This window comes from Garra rufa, chromosome 25, assembly GCF_049309525.1.
Source record: "Garra rufa chromosome 25, GarRuf1.0, whole genome shotgun sequence".
Classification (NCBI taxonomy): Eukaryota; Metazoa; Chordata; class Actinopteri; order Cypriniformes; family Cyprinidae; genus Garra; species Garra rufa.
In genome coordinates, this window is record NC_133385.1 from 13,880,634 (window position 1) to 13,906,617 (window position 25,984).

Sequence of the window (25,984 nt, forward strand, 5' to 3'; positions counted from 1 at the left end):
ACATGTTTTTCGAGCAGCAAATCAGAATATTAGAAGGATTTCTGAAGGATCATCTGAGTGGAGTAATGATGCTACAAATTCAGCTTTGAAATCACAGGAATAAATTACATTTTAAAATACATTCAAATAGAAAACAGCTATTTTAAATAGTAAAACTACTTTGGATCAAACAAACACAGAGCAGAAGAGACGTCTTTAAAAAACAAAAAACTTTTGACTGGTAGTGTACATTGTTACTTAATCAGGAGGTTTTAGGTGGAGGCTCAATTATTGCACTTTTATATTATTTTAAGCTTTCAAATGTATCTCATATGAGTGTATCCGTGGCAACTACGCATTTAAACCTTTCTCCCTCCACACATAAATGGATCAGTCTTACGCTCCTGCCTACACGTGAGACACATTTAACTGTACAGAATATTTACTCTGTGAACATACTGTACAGAAACACTGCACTCGCTGTTCTGTGTTTCTCACAGTGTGTGTCAGTATGAAGGACGAGCGTGCGGTGAAGCACAAACTGTTGTCTCTCTTTCCCCACCAAATAATTACTTTTATGGAAAGTGGGTGTTTGTCAATTTACAATAAACACATTCAAGCTTTAGGGTATTGCGAAAGTTTCCCATTTAATGAATGCCATGGAAAGAGTGCTCTTGATAAATCAGAGATGTTTGCTACAGCCGTCACTTTAGAAGGATTTATATTCAATCTGGTTAAACTGAAGTACAGTTCTTCCTCATGTCTTGCTTTGCCACAGTGAACTCTTTGTGTCTGTATGTGTGTATGCACATGTCAGCTGCCCTGTTTGTTCTCCTCATCTGTGAAGGAGTGTCTCTTCTGTTTTTTCAGATGGCTTGTGCTGTTTTGCCGCAGTATACAGGACATTTTTTTCCTTTTGGTTGAAGAAGGTCCATGTGTGCATTCTTGCTACCAAGCGCCCTGCAACCCATTACCTTTAACCTTTTGCTATATGGCATTCCTGCTGTCCCCACTGTGCCCCCTTTCAGCTGTCGCTGTACACTGATGACCGGTGTCCTTTGACCCCTCCTTTGCAGACAGTATCGCTTTTTGGCAGGCATTAGCAGACACTTGTCTGTTGTTTTAAGGCAGTGGCGTCTACATTCTGTTGTTTATTCAACCTGAACTCCTAATACCACATATCCTGCTGTTTATCTCTTCTTCAGTTGTTACAAATGCACGCAATGTTAATTTCTTGTCATTAACTGGAGAGGATTTGTAAAATTTGTGTCAGAGAGATGAACGCGACAGTCAGTAGACTGTAACAATGTGATTGATGTTCACTTGTAATGGTTTCCTAATGCTGGGCAAATGGAGTGGATCTTTTTGCTTTTCATTGACTTAGTGGAAGATGAGATGGGTCACTCTACAAAACGGATGCCATTTGTGTTTCTCATAAACATATGTGTGAAAAATAACTAGAAATAGAAAAAGCTGATGCCAACTTTTAGACATGCACAGTACACAATGATTCACAGATTAAGGCAATAAAATAAGTACATTTTTTTTATTTCTTTATACAGTCAAACCTAAATTTATTCAGACACCTTCAGAATTTCTCACATTATCACAGTTTATTCGCTATAGTTTAAAAAACGGTTATAAGATATGACAAGATCTCAGTTAAACTGTGTGAGAACAAATTAATCTTGTTAATCTCAAATGAATTACAGTCAAACCTAAATTTATTCAGACACCTTCAAAATTTTTCACATTATCAGTTTATTTGCTATAGCTTAGAAAATGCTAATAAAATATGACACAATCTTAAGAGTCAGAACAAATTCATCTTGATAATGTCAGATAACTTTGATAGAAAGATATGTAACAAAACATGGTAAGGTCAAAGTGTCAAATCAGTTTTGTCCCAATAATTTTGATCAGTGTAATAAATCACAGTTTACTTTATTTGCTATCCTTACTTACATTACATACATGAAGTATAGTGTCCTGCACCCACTAGTAAAAAAATAACTGGTGTCTGAATAATTTTTGGTTTAACTGTATACTGACCATTTGTGGTTTCAAGGAAAAGGACTAGTTTACCCCCCAAAAAATGTACTTAAAATATTCTCACCCTCAGGCCATCCAAGATGTAGACAAGGTCTTCATTATTACAAATCTTGTAGCATTATTTTTTCCTTAAGTTAATCTCTGTTAACATCTAACTGATCCTCCCATGTTTCTTCGTCTGAACAGATTTGGAGAAATTTAGCATTACGTCACTTGCTCACAAATGGATACTCTGCATTGAATGGGTGCCATCAGAACAAGAGCTAAACAGCTAAAAATGTAATCCACATGACTTTAGTCTATCAATTCGAGAACTGAAAAGCAAATCTATTATTAAGATGTTCTTTTAAGACGTTTCTAAAACTTCAAACCATTGCTTTTGTTTTGAGTCCTCAATCCATAATATTGCTTTCTTCAGTGAAAGTCATTTTGCCTGAATCAGGAGAGAAATCTGCACAGATCAAACACTGTTGACAAGTCCAAAACAGTTCTAAAATACTGGTGGATTTTGATGTCAAAGCACAACAGGGGATGGGATTTTCCACTAGACAAAGTTTTTTGTGGATTATTGATTATTCAACCTTTTCTTTGAGTTACACTTTTTCGACTTCTGATTCCTACTTCTTCGACTTCTGCTTCTTTGACTTTTTCTTTGAATTCTGATCCTTAACTTCTTTGACTTTGGCTTCTTTGAATTCTTCCTAATTCTGCTTCTTCGACTTTTTCTTCAGCTTCTTCTGATTTCTGCTTCTTTGAATTTTTTTCGACTTCTGCTTCTACTTTTTTTTTGACTTTGACTTCTTTCTCAACTTCTGCTTCGATTCTTTCTTCGAGTTCCACTTCTTCAACTTTTTCTTCGACTTCTGCTTTTCAACTTTTTCTTTGACTTTTTATGACTTTTGTTTCTTCGACTTCTAATTCTGCTTCTTCGATTTTTTCTGCTTCTTCATCTTTTTCCTCAACTACTGCTTCCTCAACTTTTTCAACTTCAGCTTCTTCAACTTTTTTGACATCCACAGAAACAGTTTAAAAAGTTTTACACAGTAAGAAATAAATCATTTTTTGGCCTGGTGTACACTCATGCGAGATGAGGACTGTACTCATAATTATTTTCTTTACAAAGTGTTTTAAACGGGTCATGAACTGCCCTTTTCATCATTTTGTACTGTTCTCTGAGGTACATTTATAATATCAAGATTTTCACATCAAAAAACATCATAATTTAGAAGTAATATGCTTTTTCTGTTGTGTTTTGAACCCACTCATCAGAGCTTTCTGTTTGAATAGGTGTAGCACATTGTAGACTCTGAGGTAAACACCCACTGCTATGATTGACTAACAGTTGTGTATGTTTGACAGCCTACATTCTTCGTAGATGGACACAGCTGTGATTTAGGTTAAAAACATAAATATTCAGTACATATGAAACAATGTGTAATAACAGACAAAGCAATTTCTTACACTCACACTTGTGTGGTTACTGTCGGAATTGTGCCTTGTTTCTAAACTAATCCACAATGAAATGAAGTGAACAAAGGACCAAGTTCTTACTGACGTGGACTGGAACTTCATTAAAAAATAAAGTTCATCCACTCTTTCCTAATGTTGGCATCTGAAGGAAGGCAATGCAAAGACTGTTTTTTCCACAAATTGGCACTGTACAGTGTCTTGTTGTCTTAGGAGCCATCTTTATTGTTTGGTTTCTGAGTAGACCTGCGTTTGCCTCTCTCGTTATTTACCCACTACATGTGCAGGCATTGATTTAGAAGCAGGCATTGATCTTTTCCTGTGGAGGTGGTGTTAAGCAACACTATTACGTCATAAAGTGGCATATTCCAAAACCTGTCGATTTGGCAGAATGGCTTCAATATAAGCTGTTTTTAGACTAACAAGAAAGTTTTGAGTTTTGAAACTTACAGGACGTTTTTATAGTACAATGACCTATTATATGTCCAAAGATATAGGGAATTTTCATTTCTCAGTTCATGACCCCTTGGTTCGTCACCCACCTCAGTATATTTCTCTGTGTTAAAGGATCACTTCACTTCCAGAACCAAAATTTACAGATAATTTACTCACCCATTTGTCATCCAAGATGTTCATATCTTTCTTTCTTCATTCGTAAAGAAATTATGTTTTTTGAAAAAAACATTTCAGGAATTTTCTCCATATAATAGACTTCAACAGTGCCCACGAGTTTGAACTTCCAAAATGCAGTTTAAATGCAGCTTGAAAGGGATATAAACAGTCCCAGCCGAGAAATAAGGGTCTTATCTAGTGAAATGATCGGTCATTTTCTTAAATAAATTAATATTTATTCTTTTTAACCACAAATGCTGTGGGTGCTCCAGTTCAAGACAGTTAGGGTATGTTGAAAAACTCCCATCTCATTTTCTCCTCCAACTTCAAAATCGTCATACATCGCTGTTTTACCTTTTTTTGTAAAAGGTGTTTGATCTTCTTTGCACGTTCACCTTGTAAATACTTGGTCAGTACTTCTGCAGCGATCTAGGATGATTTTGAAGTTGGAGGAGAAAATGAGATGGGAGTTTTTCGACATACCCTAACCTCATAACCCCTTGAACCGGAGCGTTCAGAGTACGCATGTGCATCGCAGGGCTAGACAAGACGAGCATTTGAGGTTAAAAAGTGTATATAATAATTTATTTAAGAAAATGGCTGATCGTTTCACAAGATAAGACCCTTATTCCTCGCCTGGGATTATTTAGAGCATTTTGGAACTGCAATTAAACTGCATTTTGGAAGTTTAAACTCGCGTTCACCGCTTAAGTCCACTATATGGAAAAAATGTCCTGAAATGTTTTCCTCAAAAAACATAATTTCTTTACAACTGAAGAAAGAAAGACATGAACATCTTGGATGACAAAGGGGTGAGTAAATTATCTGTAAATTTTTGTCCTGTAAATGAACTAATCCTTTAAAATGACATGATTTGTGGTGTTTAAGCAAATGTCTAAGAGAATCTTCAGGCTCATTGGCTTTCGCTTGTGTGGATACACTAGTATTGTTTGGTGATGCAAAGACTGAAAGTAAGTCAATGAACCACACTTACTATAGTGCTTTTCCAATAAAAGAGGATGGGAGAATCACTAGCTAAAGAATTACTGAAAACACCTTTGAAAGTTTATAGTGTTATATCAATTTATTTTATGTTTCATTAGGTTTATCAGTGATCATAAAAAGTCCGCCCTGTTATCATGATTTTTATAGTAAGCAAGTGATAATTGAAAAGTATAAAATGGTCTCTAATAAACATTTTCTAGCTTCATAACCTTGAGATCAAGACTGTTTAATTAGAGCAAATTAAATTGTAAAACTGTCAGCTGTGTTACTTTTCTGAAGGCATAATTATACGTATATTAAAATTAATTAATTGGCATAATATATTACCACTTAAACACAATATTGGTCTGCTTAAAAAAATCAACTTAGCAAACTGAAAAAGGCACTCGTTTCATATAACACCTCAGATGCACTGTGTACCGTGTATGACATGGTTCTCCTCTTATTTTTTCTTATGTCTTCATTTTTTCCAGCTCCTCTGAGAAGTCCCTTCTGTGGAGATCTGCAGGTATTTTTGTCTAGTTCTCTTTCTGCTTGCTATTTTTTCTTGTCACCTGTTGTAAATAGGAGTAGGCAGAACAATGACATTTTAGACAGCACTGCAGTCACATACATACAGCACAGATCACAGTCTAGCTGGGAACGATGGCTCTTAGATGGTTGAGCTGGCTGATTTTTGTACTCAAGGCTCTCTGAAGCAGTAAGAGGAAATTTGAGCTAAACTTTTGCCTGAACTATCTTTTCTCAGTGCATTATGGATTTACTCCAATATCCCAAAGCTGCACAATGTTGGCTATGTCATTGCATGGTATAATATTGTAATATTGGGTTTTTTAATAGGACACTGAAATCACAAGAACTGTGCCAGGAGCTCTTTTAGTCACAACAAACACTGTGTTGTAGGTTCTAGGTCTTTTCTTTTCATACTGCTCTAAAAAAAGAAAACAGTCTTATGATCTGGTCACCCAACTAAATGAACAATATCCCATGAATTATTCCACTGAACCACATTTGGAATCTCTTTTTCTCTTTCCAAAGCTTTCTCCAAGCTATTTTCTACCCTTTTCTTCAGTTCTAATTCCTATTGTCTTACTGTGACAATGTCATTAAATTATGGAAATCCAATAGACCAGATACTTTATTTCTGGAAAGCATTTTAAACACTGACTTTTATTTTTGGGTAAATGATGGCATATTTTAGGTTAATGCTCCATCTAAGTATGTCAAGGGATGAAGGTCACTGTATCTTGTTCATTTTCTCAAATACTTTAACCTGCTCACAGTGCGTAACCCTTTGGTCATCAGAATCCTCAGGTGCAGGTGTGTCTAAGCCGTCGGATGGTTGCTCATCGCCCACATTTGGGGTCAGAGGTCAGGGGTTACTTTACTCTCCCGAACTGGAACAGATCTCCCTGCGTGAAAGTGAGGGTCTGTTCATACACACTCCATATTGCCTTCTATCACTTCTTTGTGAACAATTTATACTCATACTGATGCCTTTATGCAATATTCCAAGTTGAATACAACCAAAGATCTATGGGCAGCATCTGTGGCCTACTGTTGAGTAGAAAACAGTAGTGTTGTAGTACTCGAGACCGGTCTCGAGAGACCGTTTTTTGCTTACTCGGTCTCGTCTCGGACTTGAAAGCAAAAATACTCGGTCTTGACTCGGTCTCGACCTTCATTGGAAGGAGGTGGACTCGTAATTTTAGACCGAGACAACGAGACCGTTTTCCCCATGTTTTTAAATGTGAACATTTCATGGTATATATTCTAAAATATTAACTATTACAAACTTTCGTATAATAATAATAATAATAATAGGCCTAATAATAAATGAAATATATCCCATGGTGCTATGCTGCACAGCAAAGGCTTTGAAAGATATTGATACAATGTTTGTCCAAACGTCACACACTGGTGCAGCAGCTTCTTCTGGAGCGGGTTGAAGGGAACTAGCAAAGATGAGTGCGCAATCGGCGATTATAAAATTTGGATATTTGAACCACAAAACAGTAATATCGGAAAGTTTGAAGAAAAAACACGGTGCTGAGAAATATAAGTAAATCATGAAAATCTGCTCTTTTTTTTTTGATCGGTCTCGATGCGGTCTCGACTCCGAGTTGCTTCCTCAAAGACTCGGTCTTGACTCGGACTCGACTGTATTTGAAAACCTACGGACTCTGTCTCGACTCGGTCTCGACCCTTCAAAGACTCGGTCTTGACTCGGACTCGGCATAGGCGGTCTCGTCCCCATCACTAGAAAACAGTGTCTTTATTTTATAAATAACTGTAAAATAACTTTTTGAGATATTACAACAGGTTTTAAAATGTTGTTTTTTGTGATGAAAAAGCCATTACTCCAGTTTTCAGTGTCACATGACTCTTCATAAATCTTTGTAATATGCTGATTTGTTTCTTGTTATCACACCAAAAAAGTGACACTTTTTTTTCAAATTCTTAAATGAATTCAGTGCAAATGAACATTTATTTGAAATGAAAATCTTTTGTAACATTATAATTGACTTTACTTTTATTTTCTAGACAAATTTAATGCTTCCTTGAAAAGTAAAAAGTCTTTATACACCTACGCTGGAAGCCTACCTGGGATACACTTCCATTTCATAAGCTAATTACATTTTGCAATCCTTTTGAAGCAGGCCCCTTTTATAGGTGGATGAAAGTCTGGTTATGTTTTGCAGATGTAAGTCTTGCAAATGAAGTTTGCTTCATGCAAACAGTTCAGTAGAGTAGTTATTTCTTTTTATTACAGTGCATACAGTATAGTAAGCAAAAACAAGGTTATTTTTTAGCTGCTTGAAGGAATGGAACTTTTTGGGGGGAAAACAATACATAAAAAATGAATTACATCCAATACCATTGCATTTTTGCACTATGGTACTGCTGCTTTTGGCTAGAACACTTAACACTTCTGATGTTAAAGGATTAGTTCACTGTGAGAATGAAAATTTCTTGATAATTTACTCACCCCCATGTCTTCCAAGATGTCTTTCTTCAATCGCAAAGAAATTAAGGTTTTAAAGAAAAACATTCCAGGATTTTTCTCCATATATTGGACTTTAATGGTGGCCAACGGGTCGAAGGTCCAAGACGATCCCAGCCGAGGAATAAGGGTATCTAGCGAAAAGGTTAAGCCATTTTCTAAGAAAAATACAAATTTATTTACTTTTTAGCCACAAATGCTTCATGCATTACGTAATCACACTCGTGACCTAGGCATAAATACCAACCCAGTGTTTACAAAACAACAATGTCGGACGATTTTGAGGTTGGAGGAGAAAATGAAATGAAGTTTTTCGGCCTAACCTACCTTTTTGAACCGAAGTACATGAAGAACTAACCGTGCATGATTTTTCCAATATTATACCGCAATGCAAAGATCCGTATGTGCATCGCAGAGCTAGTGCAAGACAAGCATTTGTGCTTAAAAAGTATATAAATTTGTATTTTTTTCTTAGAAAATGGTGGATTGTTTAGCTAGATAAGACCATTATTCCTTGGCTGTGATTGTATAAAGCCCTTTGAAGCTGCACTGAAACTGCAATTTGGACCTTCAACCCGTTGATCCCATTGAAGTCCATTATATGGAGAAAATTCCTGGAATGTTTTCCTCAAACTTAACTTCTTTGCAACTGAAGAAAGAAAGACATGAGCGTCTTGGATGACACAGGGGTGAATAAATTATTAGGAAATTTTCATTCAGGAAGTGAACTACTCCAGGTGTCATAGTTATACTTAAAATATACTTAAAATGTGATCTACAGATAGGCTTGTACTTTTAATATAATTACTATACACATTAGACTTTTTACAGTACCAAGATGTAAGTAGATGATACCAATACAACTGTCATTGAGCATTCTCTGTTATTTATCATATCATTATAAACCAATCAAAATAAAACAATAGCATGCAGCCTTTAGTTGTTTTTCAATTAGGTAATATTACTTTTAAAGCTTTTCAATTAATTATGTAGCTAAACAGTCAGTATCAAAGTACAAATAAATACATTGAGAGAGAATGTTCTTCTTTTTCGTAAAAATATTAATGTTTGATTAAATCTATAAATGTACATTATGTAACTTGGTGCTTATTTTAAAACGTTAACATAACAAAAATACATTTCAGTGGTGTACAGTCGCTGTACTCATAATAAATTTGTATAAAAGTGTTTTAATTATACATGATGCGGGTCACCCCTTTCATAGGTTGTGGGTATGACGGTATGACGTAACCCGAAAATCCTCACGCTCATTGGCTGTCGGCTCTGTCTGGTAGCGTAGTGTTGTTTGGTGACTCAAAAGCGAAAGTTAAACAATGGAACACGACCGAAGAAGCAGAAATGGACTGAAGCCAGAAAGACCGACAACGACAAAAACGATCGCTAAAGTAGCTTAAGCGCACACAGGATGGAAAGATTTGATGACGGATGTGATGTTTTTGGACAGGTAAAGGAATTAATTATTTTGTAAACGGCTTTTTAAGTAAATTACATACAACTCAGAGACGATCGTACTGAATTACGTCGACAGATGGCAGTACAGCTTCTAAAAAAACATTGCGCTGTCTACTTAAAATAGCAAAACTGCAGCGATGCTAACGCTAACCAAACACGTTTTTTGTCATATCTGTTTACATTAACACAGGACAAACGATTGTTCACACAGTAACTTTACAGCTGCACATGAACTATCAGTTGCACCAAAAAACGTTACCGATATTGCAATTAAAGTGGCATCAAACCTATTTATGTTCATTGTCTCGTTCATTTTTACAATGTTAAAGACGGGTCGTCATTAATTAGTTAACAACAGACCACATTGATAGAGCTTAGGTTGTATTTAACCTAGCAATTCATAGATCAAATAGAAATTTTTCTCCATTTCTGAACAGAAAATATTTTGCCTATCTCAGTATTTTCTATGGTGTGCTTTTCTCTTACTGTTTCCTTTGCTCAGGGTCTGCGCCAAACTCACGCAGCTCGACTCAAATGAATTCGTATTCCGATAGTGGATATCAGGAGGTGAGTGGTTACTATAGTAACACAGTGACGCCCAGACGATCGGAAGGGAGGTCCCAGTCGACAAGCTCCGCCCCCAGTGGAAGCCCCACCCTCGCCATGAGTTCTAGGGCTGAAGGACAGGCCTCAGCACAGGTATAAACCAAGCGGCAACCTCCAGCTCTCTATTGAAACCAACACGGAAGTGACTTAAACTGCAATTCATCGACTGGCCGTTAGATGTAAAATGTTAAAATGTCCAACTTTACAGCAGAAAAAAGTAGTTTTACAGCCTGGTACAAAAAGTGGTTTTGGTCTATATAACTAGTTTTGCCCTTCATGTCAACTGTGAGGGGGATTAATTTTTTTTTTACTCATCTGTTTAAGTTATATTAAGCCTTAAAGTTCATCATAATTAAGGGCGTGGCCACTTGAGTGACAGGGGATTGCTGCTGCTGTCACCACTGTCGCGCCAGGCAGGTGTGGTTTCAGCAGCCAGCTCCACCCTCGTCCCGCCTTTTTGCCCATTTTCAATTATCCGGGAGTGACGCGCGGTAAAGTGATTCCAAGATGGCGACGGCCGAATCCCGCCCACTATAGGCTTCAAAAATGCTCTTCAGAAACCTACGGGTGACATCACGGACACCTATTTACAGTCTATGGTATAAACACACAAATACATACAGATTAATGGCTTGATTTAACTTTGCATAGGTTATTAGGCTTTTCCAGATGTCATTAGATGTAAATCATATATGTGCAGTTTTATTAGGGAGGTTTTTTCCGACCTGAGAAGTCGGAATGGACTTGAACAATCACTAAACAAACTGTAAAATACTGTTTTTTCAAATACATTGCATGCATGGACTTCTTCTGGCAGCTCTGTAAGCGCTAGCGGTGCCATCTATCGGCTGTGTGCGGGATATCATTTACATCTTAGACAGGGTTCAAAATTACCATTCGCCCAACGGTAAATGCTGGTAAATCTGTATGCTAGAAAATGAAAAGGTGTTCCTCTCCATCTAGTGCGATTATCAAATCCCACAGGTTGTTATTTAATAACAGAAATATGCAGTCTGACGCGCTACGTATTTTCAAGTGAAGCGTAGCACTGTGTTTGTCTACACGTGAGCATCCGGTGTTTTTTTTTTTTTTTTTTAGAGCGAACAAACTCCATCTCTGCAAGAGCTATGAGCTTCGGTCGCTTATAACATGCAGTTGAAAACCCAGCATGTGCCATTAACCATCAGAATCGTTTTTTTTTTTCTGTCAAAAAAATAGAACTTATACTGTTTTCCACCAAAATAAAAGTTCTATAGGTTTCATGTTTGAAAGCAAAAATCGAGACACATTAATGTTAGTGTTATTACATAGGGTTTGCACTTACAGCACGATTTGGTCAGTTACCCAGATGTGCGGCCATATTGGTGATACTCGGATGCAAACAACAGCATGGATTGCACTGTTAATGTCATACTGCATACGTTTTTTTGCTGATTTATGCTGTCTAAACTACGGAAAAAATGTGTTGAAGCTGCTAAATCATATATCAGTTAATATTAAGTAAGACATTAGCCTAATATTTCACCTACCTGCCCGGAAATGATAAGAACAAACACGAATGTTGTCAAGATTGTTGCCCTGGAGATCCTGCTTCAGTTTGGCCAACCACAAACACTTTTGTTCTTCAGTTTTTGCACTCTTCTCTTTGATTTGTTATAACTTTTGACAGTCTATAGTACTCCAAATGTTTATCCTGGTACAATAAATCAGTACAGGCCAAAACATGGCAATAATTGATTGTTTTCAGCAGCAACAATCAGCAAAATATGAGTTTCATTCAGTTCAGTGGCATTGTTTACGTTCAGTGTCATCAATATGGCTGACTGATGACACGTTGTAAAAACACTATTATAATGTCATTTATTATTCTTATTATTAAATATTTAATTTATTTAGTGTTTTTATAGTATATTGTGTTTTATTGTGTATTATGCATTTTGTTAACCTTGCTATTATATTAAAGCGTCTAATGAGTTCCTTAAGCTTTAAATACCTGTAGTGTGAAGGTGGATCATATGAAAATGACTTTGTCTTCTTTTGTGACCTTTCTTCAAGTTTTAATTTTGTGCTTAATTTTGAGGCTAAATGTGGAAATGTTCTTTCATAGAGCCCATAGAGAGGTGGTTTGGGTTTTTCTTAATTTTTTGTCCTTAGCTGATCTCAACCTTGATTTTTCATTCATCTTACAATAGTTTTACAAATAAAAGCCCTTTAGAATATTTCAGTTATAACTGTATTATCACAGTGTAGTGTGTGTGTGTATGATAGTCATTGTGTTTGATTGTATTTTTTCCAGGTGGGCAGCAGTGGCCGTGTCATGAGGCGTGTCAGTTCTGTACCCTCTCGTGCCCCGTCCCCACTCTACACCCCGTCCCCGCCTGCGTCTCGCCAGCCTCTGCGTACTTCTCTCGGAAGCCCCTATGGCTCGCCTATAGTCTCAGAGCCCCGTCCTCTACCTAGTATATTTCCTGGCACCACCTTGCCTCCTGCCTCCAGCCATGCTCCCGACCCAGGACACTCTAGCTACTTGGGAAGGCATGGAAATGGGACGGGGTCAGAGTCTGGGTCACCAACGCTCCTGCGGGCCGGTATGACCGCTCAACCTCAGCAGTACGGGACCCTGGGGAAGCACGATACACGTGCATATGACAGCACTCACTCTTCTTTTGGGTCTCGGGCCTATGACATCTTCGAGAGGATGGTTCTTTCAAGACCGGATAGCCTTACAGGTGGGTTACACACACACACACACACACACACACTCAGACACACACACACTGTCTTATTTTACAGGTACAATACAAAGTACACTACTTTTTAAAGGTTTGGGGTCAGTAAGATTTTATTCTTTGTTAAATCAATTAATATTTTTATTCAGGAAAGATGCATTTTATTGATAAGAAGTTAAGGCAAGGACATTTATAATGTTATAACAGATTTCAAAAGTTCAATCCAATCAATTCAATCGGATCGCGTATCACAAATCATTTGATTTGGAACGGGTTCATGAATCATTTAGCAAATTGAAAAATTCAAATAGAATGATTTGCCATACGCAAATTGAAGTCCCAATCTAAATCAAATTCAGATCAAGATTTCAGAGCGTGGATTGCGAATCATTTTCATTCAGGTCAGGACTTCGGAGCACGTATTTACGGATAATTTGATTTAGATCGGAATGGGTTCCTGAATCATTTGGAAAATTTAATAATTCAAATCGAATGATTTGCAATATGCAAATTGAAGTTCGATTTAAATCAAATTCAGATTGTGACTTCAGAGCGTGGATTGCAAATCATTTGATTCAGGTCAGGGCTTTGGAGCCATATTTCCGAATCATTTTGCTAAATTAATCAAACTGGTCAATATACAGTTGAGGTCAAAAGTTTACATTCCCCTTTTGTTAATTATTCTACCAAAATAATAATTTAATTTATAAAAATGACCCCGTTCAAAAGTTTACATCCCCTTCAGATTGTGACTTCATAGCGTGAATCGCAAATCATTTGATTCAGGTCAGGGCTTTGGAGCCATATTTCCGAATCATTTGATTTAGATCGGAACTAGTTCCTGAAAAATTTGGAAATTTGAATAATTTAAATTGAATGATTTGCGATACATGAATTGAAGTCCCGTTCTAAATCAAATTCAGATCAAGACTTCAGAGCGTGGATCGCAAATCATTTGATTTAGGTCAGGACTTCAGAGCGCATATTTACGAATCATTTGATTTAGATCGGAAAGAGTTCCTGAATCATTTTGAAAATGGAATAATTAAAATTGAATGATTTGCGATACGCGAATTGAAGTCCCGATCTAAATCAAATTCAGATAGAGACTTCACAGCATGGATCACGAATCATTTGTTTCAGATCAGGATTTCAGAACAATTTTTTTTTCTTAAACAGTAGAAAACATCAAACTATTAATGCAGTACAGTTATAAAAACTAAAAAAAAGAAAAGAAAAAAGAAAGTATACACAAATACAAATCCCTTAAGAAAATGAACAGTAGTTTTAATACAGTAAAAGTGTACTATACTTTGTAATACTTTGCATGTACAGTACTTTGCCATTTTTTATTAGTATATTTTTATTGATCTATTTCTCTTTTTTTAGAATTTGAAATGGAAGACATTGTTCGATAAGTGAGATCTCTGATTGAAGTCCTTGAAAATCCAAAAAGTAATGCTTGAAAATTCCTTAAAAGTCCTGGAATTTCATTTTAGAGTATTTGTATAAACCCTGAAGACAGCAACAAAACTGCCATGTTCAAGGCCCAGAAAGGTAGTAAGGACATTGCTAGAATAGTCCATGTGACATCAGTGGTTCAACCTTAATTTTTTTAATCTGTGAGAATACACTTTGTGCGGAAAGAAAACAAAAATAATGATATTATTGAACAATTTCTTCACTTCTGTGTCATTTAATGACAGACATTTTATTTTTGGGTAAAAATGACATTGCACACTATTACTGTTTGTACTGTATTTTTAATCAAATAAATGCATAAGAAGTGAGAATAAGAGTTTTTTTCCAAAAGCATAAAAACTTGCTAATCCCAAACTTGACTGGACTTTCTGATTCATAAAACTTTATTCCAAAGTTTAAATCCATAAAACGATTTTCTCTTTTATCCTGACCCAGCCAGAACTCTATCAAACACAATTTCTGCACCATTGTTGAAAAGTTACGGATTTAAGGACACAGTTTTTGAGTATGTGTGAAACTTTCTTAGCCTTGTATGTGCACTATATTATACAAGGATTAGTAATGCTGTCATTTATCAGTGTGTGTTTGCTTCGGATTATAAAATCTTCCCTGGCTTCAGAAGGTATTTCTCTCCTGAAAATCCTCTCATGAGGTGAATTCTCAAAACTTAGAAAAAAATCGTGAGGAATTCATTAAGCATTTCACAGTTTAGTCTGCGGCAGTGTACAAAGTGTCTGTTAAAATCTCAATTACAAAAGCCACAGGAACAAAATTTCACGTATCTGTGGACATAAACGCAGGGAGACTGACAAATTGGTTCTCATAAAAGTGCAAAAAAGGATCCTAGTAATTGCTCCCACCCGAATGATCATAACCCCCCTGATTACGAGATGCCGTGTGGGCATATGAGTTTGTGAATTGAAAGTGCTGAGATGCATTAACACAGGGCCTGTATAGTATGTTGTTTCAAAATCATATTACAGTCTCAATTCCATCTGCAATAAACATCCACATGAAACCAGAGCTGCATGGATATTGACTGTGTGCGCATGTCTTTATGCTTGTGTGCTCTAGTGTTTTGTAGGATTACTCGGATGATAATCTCACATTCTGGCTCTGTTGGAGACTTTCTCAGATCTGCCCCACTGCCCCATTTATGCAGCATTTCTCTGTAGATCATGCATAATGTAAAACCTTTGAAAACTATGCTTTTAACTTCAGACCCTTCAGAAAGAACTATTGCTGAATTTGGAGATGTACGAAATGATTAGGAATTTATGAAAGACAAACTCAATGAATTCTGCATGGCTGTTCCAAACCAGCGAGCTGTGCAGCTTTGTTCGGTTCACACTTTGCATTATTATATTGCTAGTGTCTGATTGACATGTGAAAAAAGTTCTTTGAGAACCCAGTTGAGGCTTTTCTATGCTAATGTTACACTGACTCAACATTTAGTCATTGTATAAAGGCCAAGTAGGAATATTTGCTTATTCTTTTGAACATGAAGTACCATGGCAATACCATCTTATAACTAAGCAGCCTGAATCATGGAAATACCATAGTATTTGACTATGGTAATCATTCTGTACCCTTATATGAACACTGTACCATGGTTTTGGGATTCTGATTCTCAAGTTTTTTGTCTATGTCCAGTTTACAAATGAAATCTCTCCAGTTCGTTTTTGCTACACTGTATGTTTTTGAGTCACTGAAAAGAACCAGATTTTACACTGGTTGAATTGTTTTTGCAAGCAGTACCTTTCTAGCTATTATTTCACAATAGACTGTCCTTTTCTTGCTTCAAGTACAAACGCAAACATTCACACTCATTCTTTCCCGTAATGAGATTATTTTGCCAACAAATCTAACACTGTAGATCAAGTGAGTATCAGCTGATGCAATTATCTTACAATGGCCAAATATTGCTAAATTACTCAAACTGGTCAATATACAGTTGAGGTCAAAAGTTTACATCCCCCTTTCAGAATCTGTAAATGTTAATTATTTTACCAAATTGAATGATCCACAGCTGTTTTTTTAGTGATAGTCTCGTGTTTGTCCTGAACAGTTAAACTGCCTGATTTTCTTCAGAAAAATCCTTAAGGTCCCACAAATTCTTTGGTTTTCCAGCATTTTTGTGTATTTTAACCCTTTCCAACAATGATTGTATGGTTTTGAGATTCACCTTTTCGCACTGAGGACAACTGAGGGACGCAAATTCAACTATTAGAGAAGGTTTAAATGTCACTGATGCTCCAGAAAGAAAAACGATGCATTAAGATCTGGGGGTGAAAACTTTTGAACAGAATGGAGATGTGTACATTTTTCATATTTTGCCTAAATATCATATTTTTTCATGTAGCACTGCCCTTCAGAGGCTACAGAAAATAGTTACATGTTTCCCAGAGGAAAAAATAAGTTAAATTCACCCTGATCTTCATTTCAATTCTAAAAGTTTTCACCCTCCGGCTCTTAATGCATCGGTTTTTCCTTTTGGAGCATCACCAAAGCATCAGTCCCAAAGTTGTCCTCAGTGTGGAAAGATGGATCTCAAAATCATACAGTCATTGTTGGAAAGGGTTCAAATATACAACAATGTTGGAAAACCAAAGAAATTGTGGGGCCTAAGGGATTTTTCTGAAGATTCTGCAGATTCTGAAAGGGTGATATAAACTTTTGACCTCAACTGTATCTGCTTATCAGTACTGACTGGAATAATAGGTTTCTGATTAGGTTGTGGTCAGATGTGTTTCATTGAAAGTTCTTGTTGTGAATGTCAGTCTCGCAAGGTTGCATGGTTATACATGCCCTACAGCTCTTAAAACTATTATACTCTAATGAGCATACTGTACAATGTCAGTACAAGCATTCACAAGGTTTGTAAGTAGATTCAGTAATTATGCTCCAAGAGTTGGGTAATTGGGTATGCAATTTTGGGTAGGCGTTCATGAGCAAATCTATTGTATCCTGTTTGCCATGAAATCATGTGTGGGAGAAAGGCTGAAACCTCTGGCTAATTCATCTAAATTGCACAATTAATTGTATGTATTTCTCTGATTGTGTCAGGCAAACTGACATTTACATTACTGATGGCAACACAACATAGTGCCTTCTTTTAGTATAAAACTGTTTTTATCTCGCTCTTAGCTGCTGCAGAATACGCCTTGTTCTTGCTCAAGGTCATTATCTCTCACAGATACATCTGAAGGTGTGAAAGTCCAGTGGAGTGGTTAATTACAGCAGATTGTTTTTATAAAATACAACTTACATCTCCACTTGAAGACTCGAGAGCCTAGTGAAGCACAGCGAAAGTCTTCGTTATGTAGCTGTACAGCTGCTAGACAGGTTTTGCGGATGAGCAAAAATTTAACCAGCTAGGGCGACACCCTAATCAGCACAAATGAGCCTGGATAGAAATTTATGCTAGTCTATTCTGATTCTTTCAGTAGTGAATAAATGTTTGAGACATATTGTATTTTGGATAAACCTCTTCACAAAGAGTGGATTTGTCAGTGGGTTATTGAAGTGGGATACTGGTCAAAAGTTTGGAATAATTATTTAAAAAAAAGTCTGTTATGCTATTATTTTGTCTGTTGTTATTATAAAGTCTATTATTCTTACCATGGCCAAAATAGTAAAAACAGTAATATTATGAAATATTATAACAATTAAGTTAGTATATAGTTTTCTGTTGTAATATATTTAAAAATGCATTTTTTTAGCTGAATTTTTTAGCAGCCATTATAGTCTTCAGTGTCACACGGACCTTTAGAAATGATTCTATTATTTGCTGATTTGGTGCTCAAGCAACATTTTTTATTATCATCAATGGTAAAAAGCTGTTTTTGTTGAATCTATGATACACTACCATTCAAAATTTTGGGATAAGTAGATTTAGGTTTATATGTAAAAAAAAAAAAAAATAATAATATATATATATATATATATATATATATATATATATATATATATATATATATATATATATAACACTATTATCCAGCAAAGACATATTAGATTACTCAAAAATTACAGTAAAACACATAATGTTACAAACTTTCTGTTAATCAAAGAATCCTAATGTTAATCAAAAGATGTACTGCAGTTTCCACAAAATTATTAAGCAGCAAAACATTGATAAAGGGCAATAACTAATAATAATTGAGCGCTAATTATATTAGATTAAGGCTGCCATCACAGATGAATAAATAATAATAATAATAATATATTTAAAAATATATTAAAATAGAAAACAGTTCTTTTAAATTGAAATAATATTTCACAGTATTACTCTTTTTATTGTATTTTAATAAAAAATGCAGCCTTGGGGGGCATAAGAGACTTCTTTCAGAAACATAAAAAACCATGAATAATTCCAAACCTTTGACAACTAGTGTATAAAGTCGTGAAATTTACTGACTGAATCATTGACTGGAATATCATTGAATGAACCAAAAATTAAAACCATAAGAAATATTTTCAAATATTTAGCTTGAAATATAATAAACATAAACTGAAATGAGTAAAAATAAGTTAAAATGAGTTGCCAAATTCAGTTTAAATAATAAAATAATATAGACATATTAAGAAAAAGCTCATAAAAAAAAATTCAAAACGATTCAAAGTAAGTTTGTTTGCGTACTATATGTGTGTGTACTGTGTATATTAATTATGTATATATAAATACACACACATATATGTATATATATTATACAAATATTTGTACGCATTTGTATGTAAACACTTGTATATAATTTATATTATCTATAAATATAAAAAAATTATATAAATTAACATTTTTTCATAATATATACATGTATAGTATGCAAACATAAAATTTTATTTTGAATCGCTTAATCACAGCTAATCATTTTGCAGCTCTAATTAAATGCCAAGTTCTGTCACAAAACTCTAGACGGCGTAGGCTGATGGGTCATTAGCGCAAACAGATGATATTCACAGCATTAAACTACCTGGCACAAACTGATTGGTTCATGTTGCATACACAACCAATTATCTTACTGCTTCACATTTAAAAGAGCTTTTCGCAGTGCGCTCTCAAAGTTCTTCTAAAACCCGCCACCTCCCCAGCTCCACCTGTATAGATCTGCTATGTGTTATTATACTACTTGTGCAGCAGCAGTATGTCTTAAATACTCACAGCAGCAGCAGTTCACAGTAATTCAATAGCAATTCTATTCCGCCAAGACCAAATGCATTAACATTGTCATATCCATCCCAATGCTAAAAGCTTCCAAGAGTTGTCATGATCGAAATGCACTAAAATAACACTGTTCAAATCTCTGATCTTCATCTAGGCTTGCAAACCTCTTACAGTCAGAACAGCCAGTTAGGCCAAGAGGCCCGTTCCCCAGACTGCCACGTCACGCCAATCTATGAAGACAGAACCTTCCAGAACCCTCTGTACCAGAGCCCCACGCACGGCTCCCAGAGCGCTATCTCCAGAAACAATACAGGTATGTGATGAATGTCCTTCATGCACCACTGCTATCTTTGCAAACTCAGTGAATGAGTTCTGACATTTCCACAGTGTTAATCTTGAACAGTGTCTGTATCGCTCACTTACTCTCTCTCTCTCAGGGTTTGGTACTTTACAAAGGACCACTAGTCAGTGTAGCACTCTGAGGTACCAGCGAGGGCTATTTTCGCTGGGCTCCGTGGCGACGCACTCCGACACCTATCGCCCCGCCCATTATCGCCAAAGTGACCCAAACTACACCAGACATGCAGCTGCCGTCGACAACGCCGTCACACGCTCGCCTTCCATAGACAGCGTTCACAAAGATCCCAGGTGAAAAACTAAACCCACTGATGCAAAAACATTGCAGAAAGCTTCAAATATAATTTAGGGCCATCTTTGAAGCCATTGACATTTAAAACATAGAGGCTTTACTTTGAAACCCAGCGTGTCTTCCCATTATTCGAACTTATTTGATTTGTTGAGCCTTCACAACTTTTGTGCATATGTTGCTTTGTAATCATATTTCTGGGCATGTTTATTCTGCAGACAGAACAAGAGCTTGTCAGAAAATGTAAACCAGATCGCCTGAGTGCTCATTCACATTTGCAGCGCATATTTTAATGACAAATGCGAAAAAATATTGCGAAAAATAGAAGCTGGACTGATTTTTTTAAGCGTCTAGTTATTTGTCCTGATGCTAACATGTAAACACAAGTAAGTATGTGTATTTTATTGAAATCTGCAAACATTTATTTGTCAAATGTGGACATTTTTTGAATTTGTTTGTGTGTTTGACATCTGTTTTCTCTGTGTCTGTTGGGGGTGTTAGGGAGTTTGCCTGGAGAGACCCCGAGCTGCCAGAGGTGATCCGAATGCTGCAGCATCATTTCCCTTCTGTCCAGGCCAATGCTGCAGCTTACATACAGCACCTCTGCTACGGAGACAACCGCATAAAGGCAGAGGTGTGGTCACACACACATACACACACAGGCATACAGTTGACTTACTGTAGTTTAAGCCTAACTTAAAGCCTAAACATTAAGAGAAAAAAAGGCACATTTGATTAGACAAAAATCTTGGACATTAATCTGTGTACTGCAGGAAGAGGCATCAGTATTTACAATAACTTTTAACTACTGTTTAAATGTTTGGGGTTTGAAAAATGTATACTTTTAATTTAAGGCAAGGACACTTTTCATAAGTAACAGTAAAGGCAATGATCAGTGACTGATGATAATGATGCAAGTTTATTTATTTATTTTTAAATAGGTGCACAAATATGTGCTTTCCTCTTGAACTTTCTGTTCATCAGATTTTCTATTCATCAAGGTTTCCACAAAATACTAAGGAGCACATCTGTTTTTAACATTCATAATTACAAGGAATGATTCTTGAAGCAAGGACCATGTGACACTTTAGACTGGAGTAATGGCTGCTGAACATTCAGCTTTGCTATCACTGGGATAAATTATATTTTAAAATATATTAAAATAGAAAATGTTTGTTATTTAAATAAATTTAACAGTATTTGTACTGTATTTGCAAATGAATGCAGCCTTTGTGAGCATAAGAGACTACTTTTAAAAACATTAAAAAATCGAACCAAACCCAAATTTAATCAGTCTTCACTGAAGATATTTAACAGCTATTTAATATACATAAATTTATTTTTATAGTTTATTTTTTTATAATCAGAATAGTATTTATTTGACACAGAAACAGTGGGGATCTTAATTAGCATTAAACTTGAAGAGATAAATATAGGTTTCAGAAATCTAATATAGCATACTAAATTCTGCAACTGGAAATCATAAATGAACAACGGTGTTCAATAAATTCAATAAAAGAAGTAAGAAGTAGGGACTTCTATGTATTAACTCAAACAAGTGAATTAGTGGCTAAAGCAAATCAGTTTGTTCACATTAACAAATATCCACTTGACTACAAAGCTTAATTATCTTACCAAAATAAGAGGGATCATGCAAAATACATGTTAGTTTTTATTTAGCACTGACCTGAATACGATATTTCACATAAAACACATTTGCATATAGTCTACAAGAGAAAATAATAGCTGAATTTATAAAAAAAACCCTGTTCAAAAGTTTACATGCACTTATTTTTTGAACCTGTGTTGCTACCTGAATGATCCACAGCTGTGTTTTTTAATTTATTTGTTATTTTTTTTGTGATAGCTGGACATGAGTACCTTGTTTGTCCTGAACAGTTAAACTGCCCGTCGTTCTTCATAAAAAAAATAAAAAATAAAAAATAAAAAAAAATCAGCTCCGACAAATTATTTGTTTTTTTTTTTGTTTTTTTTAGCATTTTTGTGTATTTGAACCCTCTCCAGCAATGACTGTATGATTTTGAATTCTGTCTTTTCACACTGAGGACAACTGAGGGACTCTAATGCTTGTTGATGCTCCAGAAGGAAACATTTTTAATGTGCATATCAGGATAAATTTACCTTATTTTATGCTCTGGGAAACATAAAAGTATCTTCTGTAGCCTCTGAAGGGCAGTACTAAATGAAAAAATATGATATTTAGACAAAATAAGAAAAAATGTACACATCTTCATTCTGTTCAAAAGTTTACCCCCCGCATAATGCATTGTGTTTCCTTATAAAGCATCAGTGAGCATTTGAACTTTCTGTAATAGTTGCATTTGAGTCCCTTGATTGTCCTCAGTGTGAAAATCATACAGTCATTGCTGGAAAGAGTTCAAATACACAAAAATGCTGCAAAACCAAAGAATTTGTGGGACCTGACAGATTTTTCTGAAGAGCAGCAGGCAGTTTAACTGTTCAAGACAAAAAGGGACTCATGAATAACTATCAATAAACAAAAAAAATCAACTGTGGATCATTCAGGTAACAACACAGTATTAAGAATCAAGTGTATGTAAACTTTTGAACAGGGTCATTTTTATAAATTCAACTGTTATTTTCTCTTGTGGACTATATGTAAACGTCTTTTATGTGATTTATCTTATTCAGGTCAGTACTAAATAAAAAATAACATGCAGTTCGTATGATTCCTCTTATTTTGCTAAAATAATTAACATTTTTCAGATTCTGCAAGGTGTATGTAAACTTTTGACCTCAACTGTAGCAGATGAATTTCTGAAATATGTTTCTGCTTTTAGTTAGTTTGCATTTGCAGACTGCATAAACAGACAGAAAGCACACATAAATGTGAACACTTGCACTCTCTTACTGTATGTTTTCAGGTGTGTCGACTGGGGGGGATCCGGCACCTGGTGGATCTGCTTGACCACAAAACCTTGGAAGTTCAGCGGAACGCTTGCGGAGCTTTGCGAAACCTGGTGTACGGAAAAGCCACCGATGATAACAAAGTGTGTGTGAGGAATTCCGGTGGAATCCCGGCTTTGGTTCGTCTGTTGAGAAAAACTCCAGACTCTGAAGTGCGAGAGCTCGTAACCGGTGAGTGGGTGTGTGGGGTCACATGACTGACTGCCATAAGAGAGTCTTTCTTTTGCTTTTTCACTCCCTCTCTGTTCCTCTGTCTCGCTCTTTCCAACTCGCTTTCTTTCGCTCCTGTGGTGAGATCAGTTTGCACTGTGAAGCTCAGATCAGAGATTACAGTCAATGGAACTCGTGGCTGTGATTAATGTGGAGAGACAAAGTATTTGATTAAAAGCTGAGCTGACACAAACTTGCACGCACACACACACTCTCTCCAAGCTGGATATCCTAAGTAGTGGTAGATAGATATGGGGAAATTCTACTCTCCCAAGCAGTTTTCTTGATGCATACAGTGTATTTTCACTGTCATTTCTCAAACAGAGGCAGCAGGGTTGTTCAGCAAAGGCAGAGCTCTTTCTGCTCACACACATACTCACAACCACAGGGACTATTTTGTGTTAATGATCTCTATCTGCGGGATTTTTTGTTACACTCCCACTGCCTCTTTACAGTTTTATTACACACCTCTGAATGTGTCTCTCATTTTTTCTAATGAGCTGTGTTAAATAATCAAGTGTGTTGAATTGCTTATTATAACTAAAGGAGTTTTATTTAAAAATTCTTATTCACACTCTTAACAATGCAAACTCTAAAACTGTAAAACAAAAAAAATCTGCTCGACATGTACTGTAAAATGCTAAATGGCATGTTTTCATTTGATAAATGGATTTGACAAAATCATACAGCTAAAGAATTAAAAAAAAAATTCTAAAATGCTATTTAAATCACAAAATAATTTATCAGTTAATCATTGTCATATTTAACTGCATTAAACATGAATTAAATAAAGTTGCTTAAAATAGTAAGTAATTTAATAAAAGTCACACTAGGTGACCAAATTACGTGTCATTATGATTTCTGAAGGATCATGTGACATGTGAAAACTGGAGTAATGACTGCTAAAAATTCAGCTTTGCCATCACAAAAAAGTTACATTTTAAAATTTATTGAAATCAAAAAAAGTTATTTAAATTGTTATAATATTTCACACTATTAGATTTTTTAAAATGTAATTTAGTTTCAATAAATGCAGCTTTAGTAAGAATAAGAGAATCTTATTTATTCCAAACTTTTGACTGCCAGAGTAAGTTTTGTGTTTGGCAACGAAACAATTTATTAGTGAATGGAAAATGTATTGCCAGTGCGCAGATTTGAAATAAGTAATTTATTTTTATAGTTTTATTTATAAATGAGGTTCCTTCATTTTATATTGAAGTGGCACTTCTAGTTATCTATATTTAATGCTATACTCTGGCATTTTATATGTTATGTACGCTACCAGTTAAAAGTTTTTGGACATTAAGATTTTATAATGTTTAAGATGTTAAAGAAATCTTTTCTGCTGACCAAGCCTACGTTTATTTGATCCCAAATACAGCAAAAGTAGTAATATTTTGAAATAGTTTTACTATTTAAAATAACTGCTTTCTATTTGAATATGTTTTAAAATGTAAATTAATTCCCGTGATCAAAGCTAAATATTTAGGATCATTACTCCAATCTTCAGTGTCACATGATCTTACAGAAATCATTTCAATATGCTGTTTGCTGTTCAATAAACATATTATATTATTATTATTATTATTATCAATATTTAAAACCGTTGAGCTGCAGAGAAACCTGAAAAAAATATACTCAGCTGTTTTCAACATAATAATAACAATACATGTTTTTTGAGCAGCAAATCAGAATATTAGAATGATTTCTGAAGGATCATGTGACTGAAGTAATGATGCTAAAAAATTCAGCTTTGAAATCGCAGGAATAAATTACATTTTAAAATATATGTAAATACAAAAGTTATTTACATAGTAAAAATATTTCTAAATTTTACTGCTTTTGTAGTACTTTGAATCAAATAAATGCAGGCTTGGTGAGCAGAAGAGACTTTAAAAAACATTAAAAATCTTACTGTCTATAAACTTTTGACTGGTTGTGTACATTATATATATGTTTTTGGGGTTATCCTTTATAGGAGTGTTGTGGAACCTGTCGTCATGTGATTCTGTGAAGATGACGATCACTCGGGACGCTCTCGGACCGCTCACCAACACAGTCATTATCCCTCACTCTGGGTGGGGTGCAGCACCTCAGCGAGAGGACCAGAAACTCAAACTGCACTCATCTTTGGTGCTGAGGAACACCACTGGCTGCCTCAGGTATGCCTCATGTAATTTCCTCCTAAGAAATATCTGATTAGGTGTACAAGTCTAATTATACAAGAGCTTCCTGTTAAGATTGATTAATCAATAGTCGTTTAGGTAACCTGCTGACTAGCTGAGTTTTCAAATACACAGTTTTGCACATTACTGCTAGTAGCAGCATCACTCTTCAATCTCTTCATCCTCAGAGATGATCACTATTTACATTTTCAAGTCAGAATGATTGTTTTATCTAAATCAGATGGACATTATATTGTTGACCACATGATACTGATGTGTGTGTGTGTGTGTGTGTGTTTCAGGAACCTGAGCTCAGCTGGAGAAGAAGCCAGAAGGCAGATGCGTTGCTGTGAAGGGCTGATTGATTCCCTTCTCTATATAATCAAAACCTGCGTAAACACCTCTGATTATGACAGCAAGGTTAGAGATATTCTTGTGATT

At 35.5% G+C, this 25,984-nt stretch overlaps 1 protein-coding gene across 2 annotated transcripts in view; it reads left to right on the plus strand.

Moving 5' to 3' along the window:
- Positions 1-25,984, plus strand: part of pkp4 (plakophilin 4) — a 62,466-nt gene that overhangs the window by 21,418 nt on the left and 15,064 nt on the right. Inside the window, exons 4-13 of one of the 2 annotated variants that reach the window (XM_073831412.1) lie at positions 5,589-5,623; positions 6,421-6,543; positions 10,095-10,291; positions 12,495-12,927; positions 19,728-19,886; positions 20,011-20,221; positions 20,721-20,853; positions 23,126-23,339; positions 25,357-25,540; positions 25,846-25,963. In XM_073831412.1, the coding sequence (XP_073687513.1) occupies positions 5,589-5,623; positions 6,421-6,543; positions 10,095-10,291; positions 12,495-12,927; positions 19,728-19,886; positions 20,011-20,221; positions 20,721-20,853; positions 23,126-23,339; positions 25,357-25,540; positions 25,846-25,963 (1,807 nt within the window). The remainder of the gene's footprint in view (positions 1-5,588; positions 5,624-6,420; positions 6,544-10,094; positions 10,292-12,494; positions 12,928-19,727; positions 19,887-20,010; positions 20,222-20,720; positions 20,854-23,125; positions 23,340-25,356; positions 25,541-25,845; positions 25,964-25,984) is intronic. The other variant, XM_073831413.1, reaches the window with a different exon arrangement.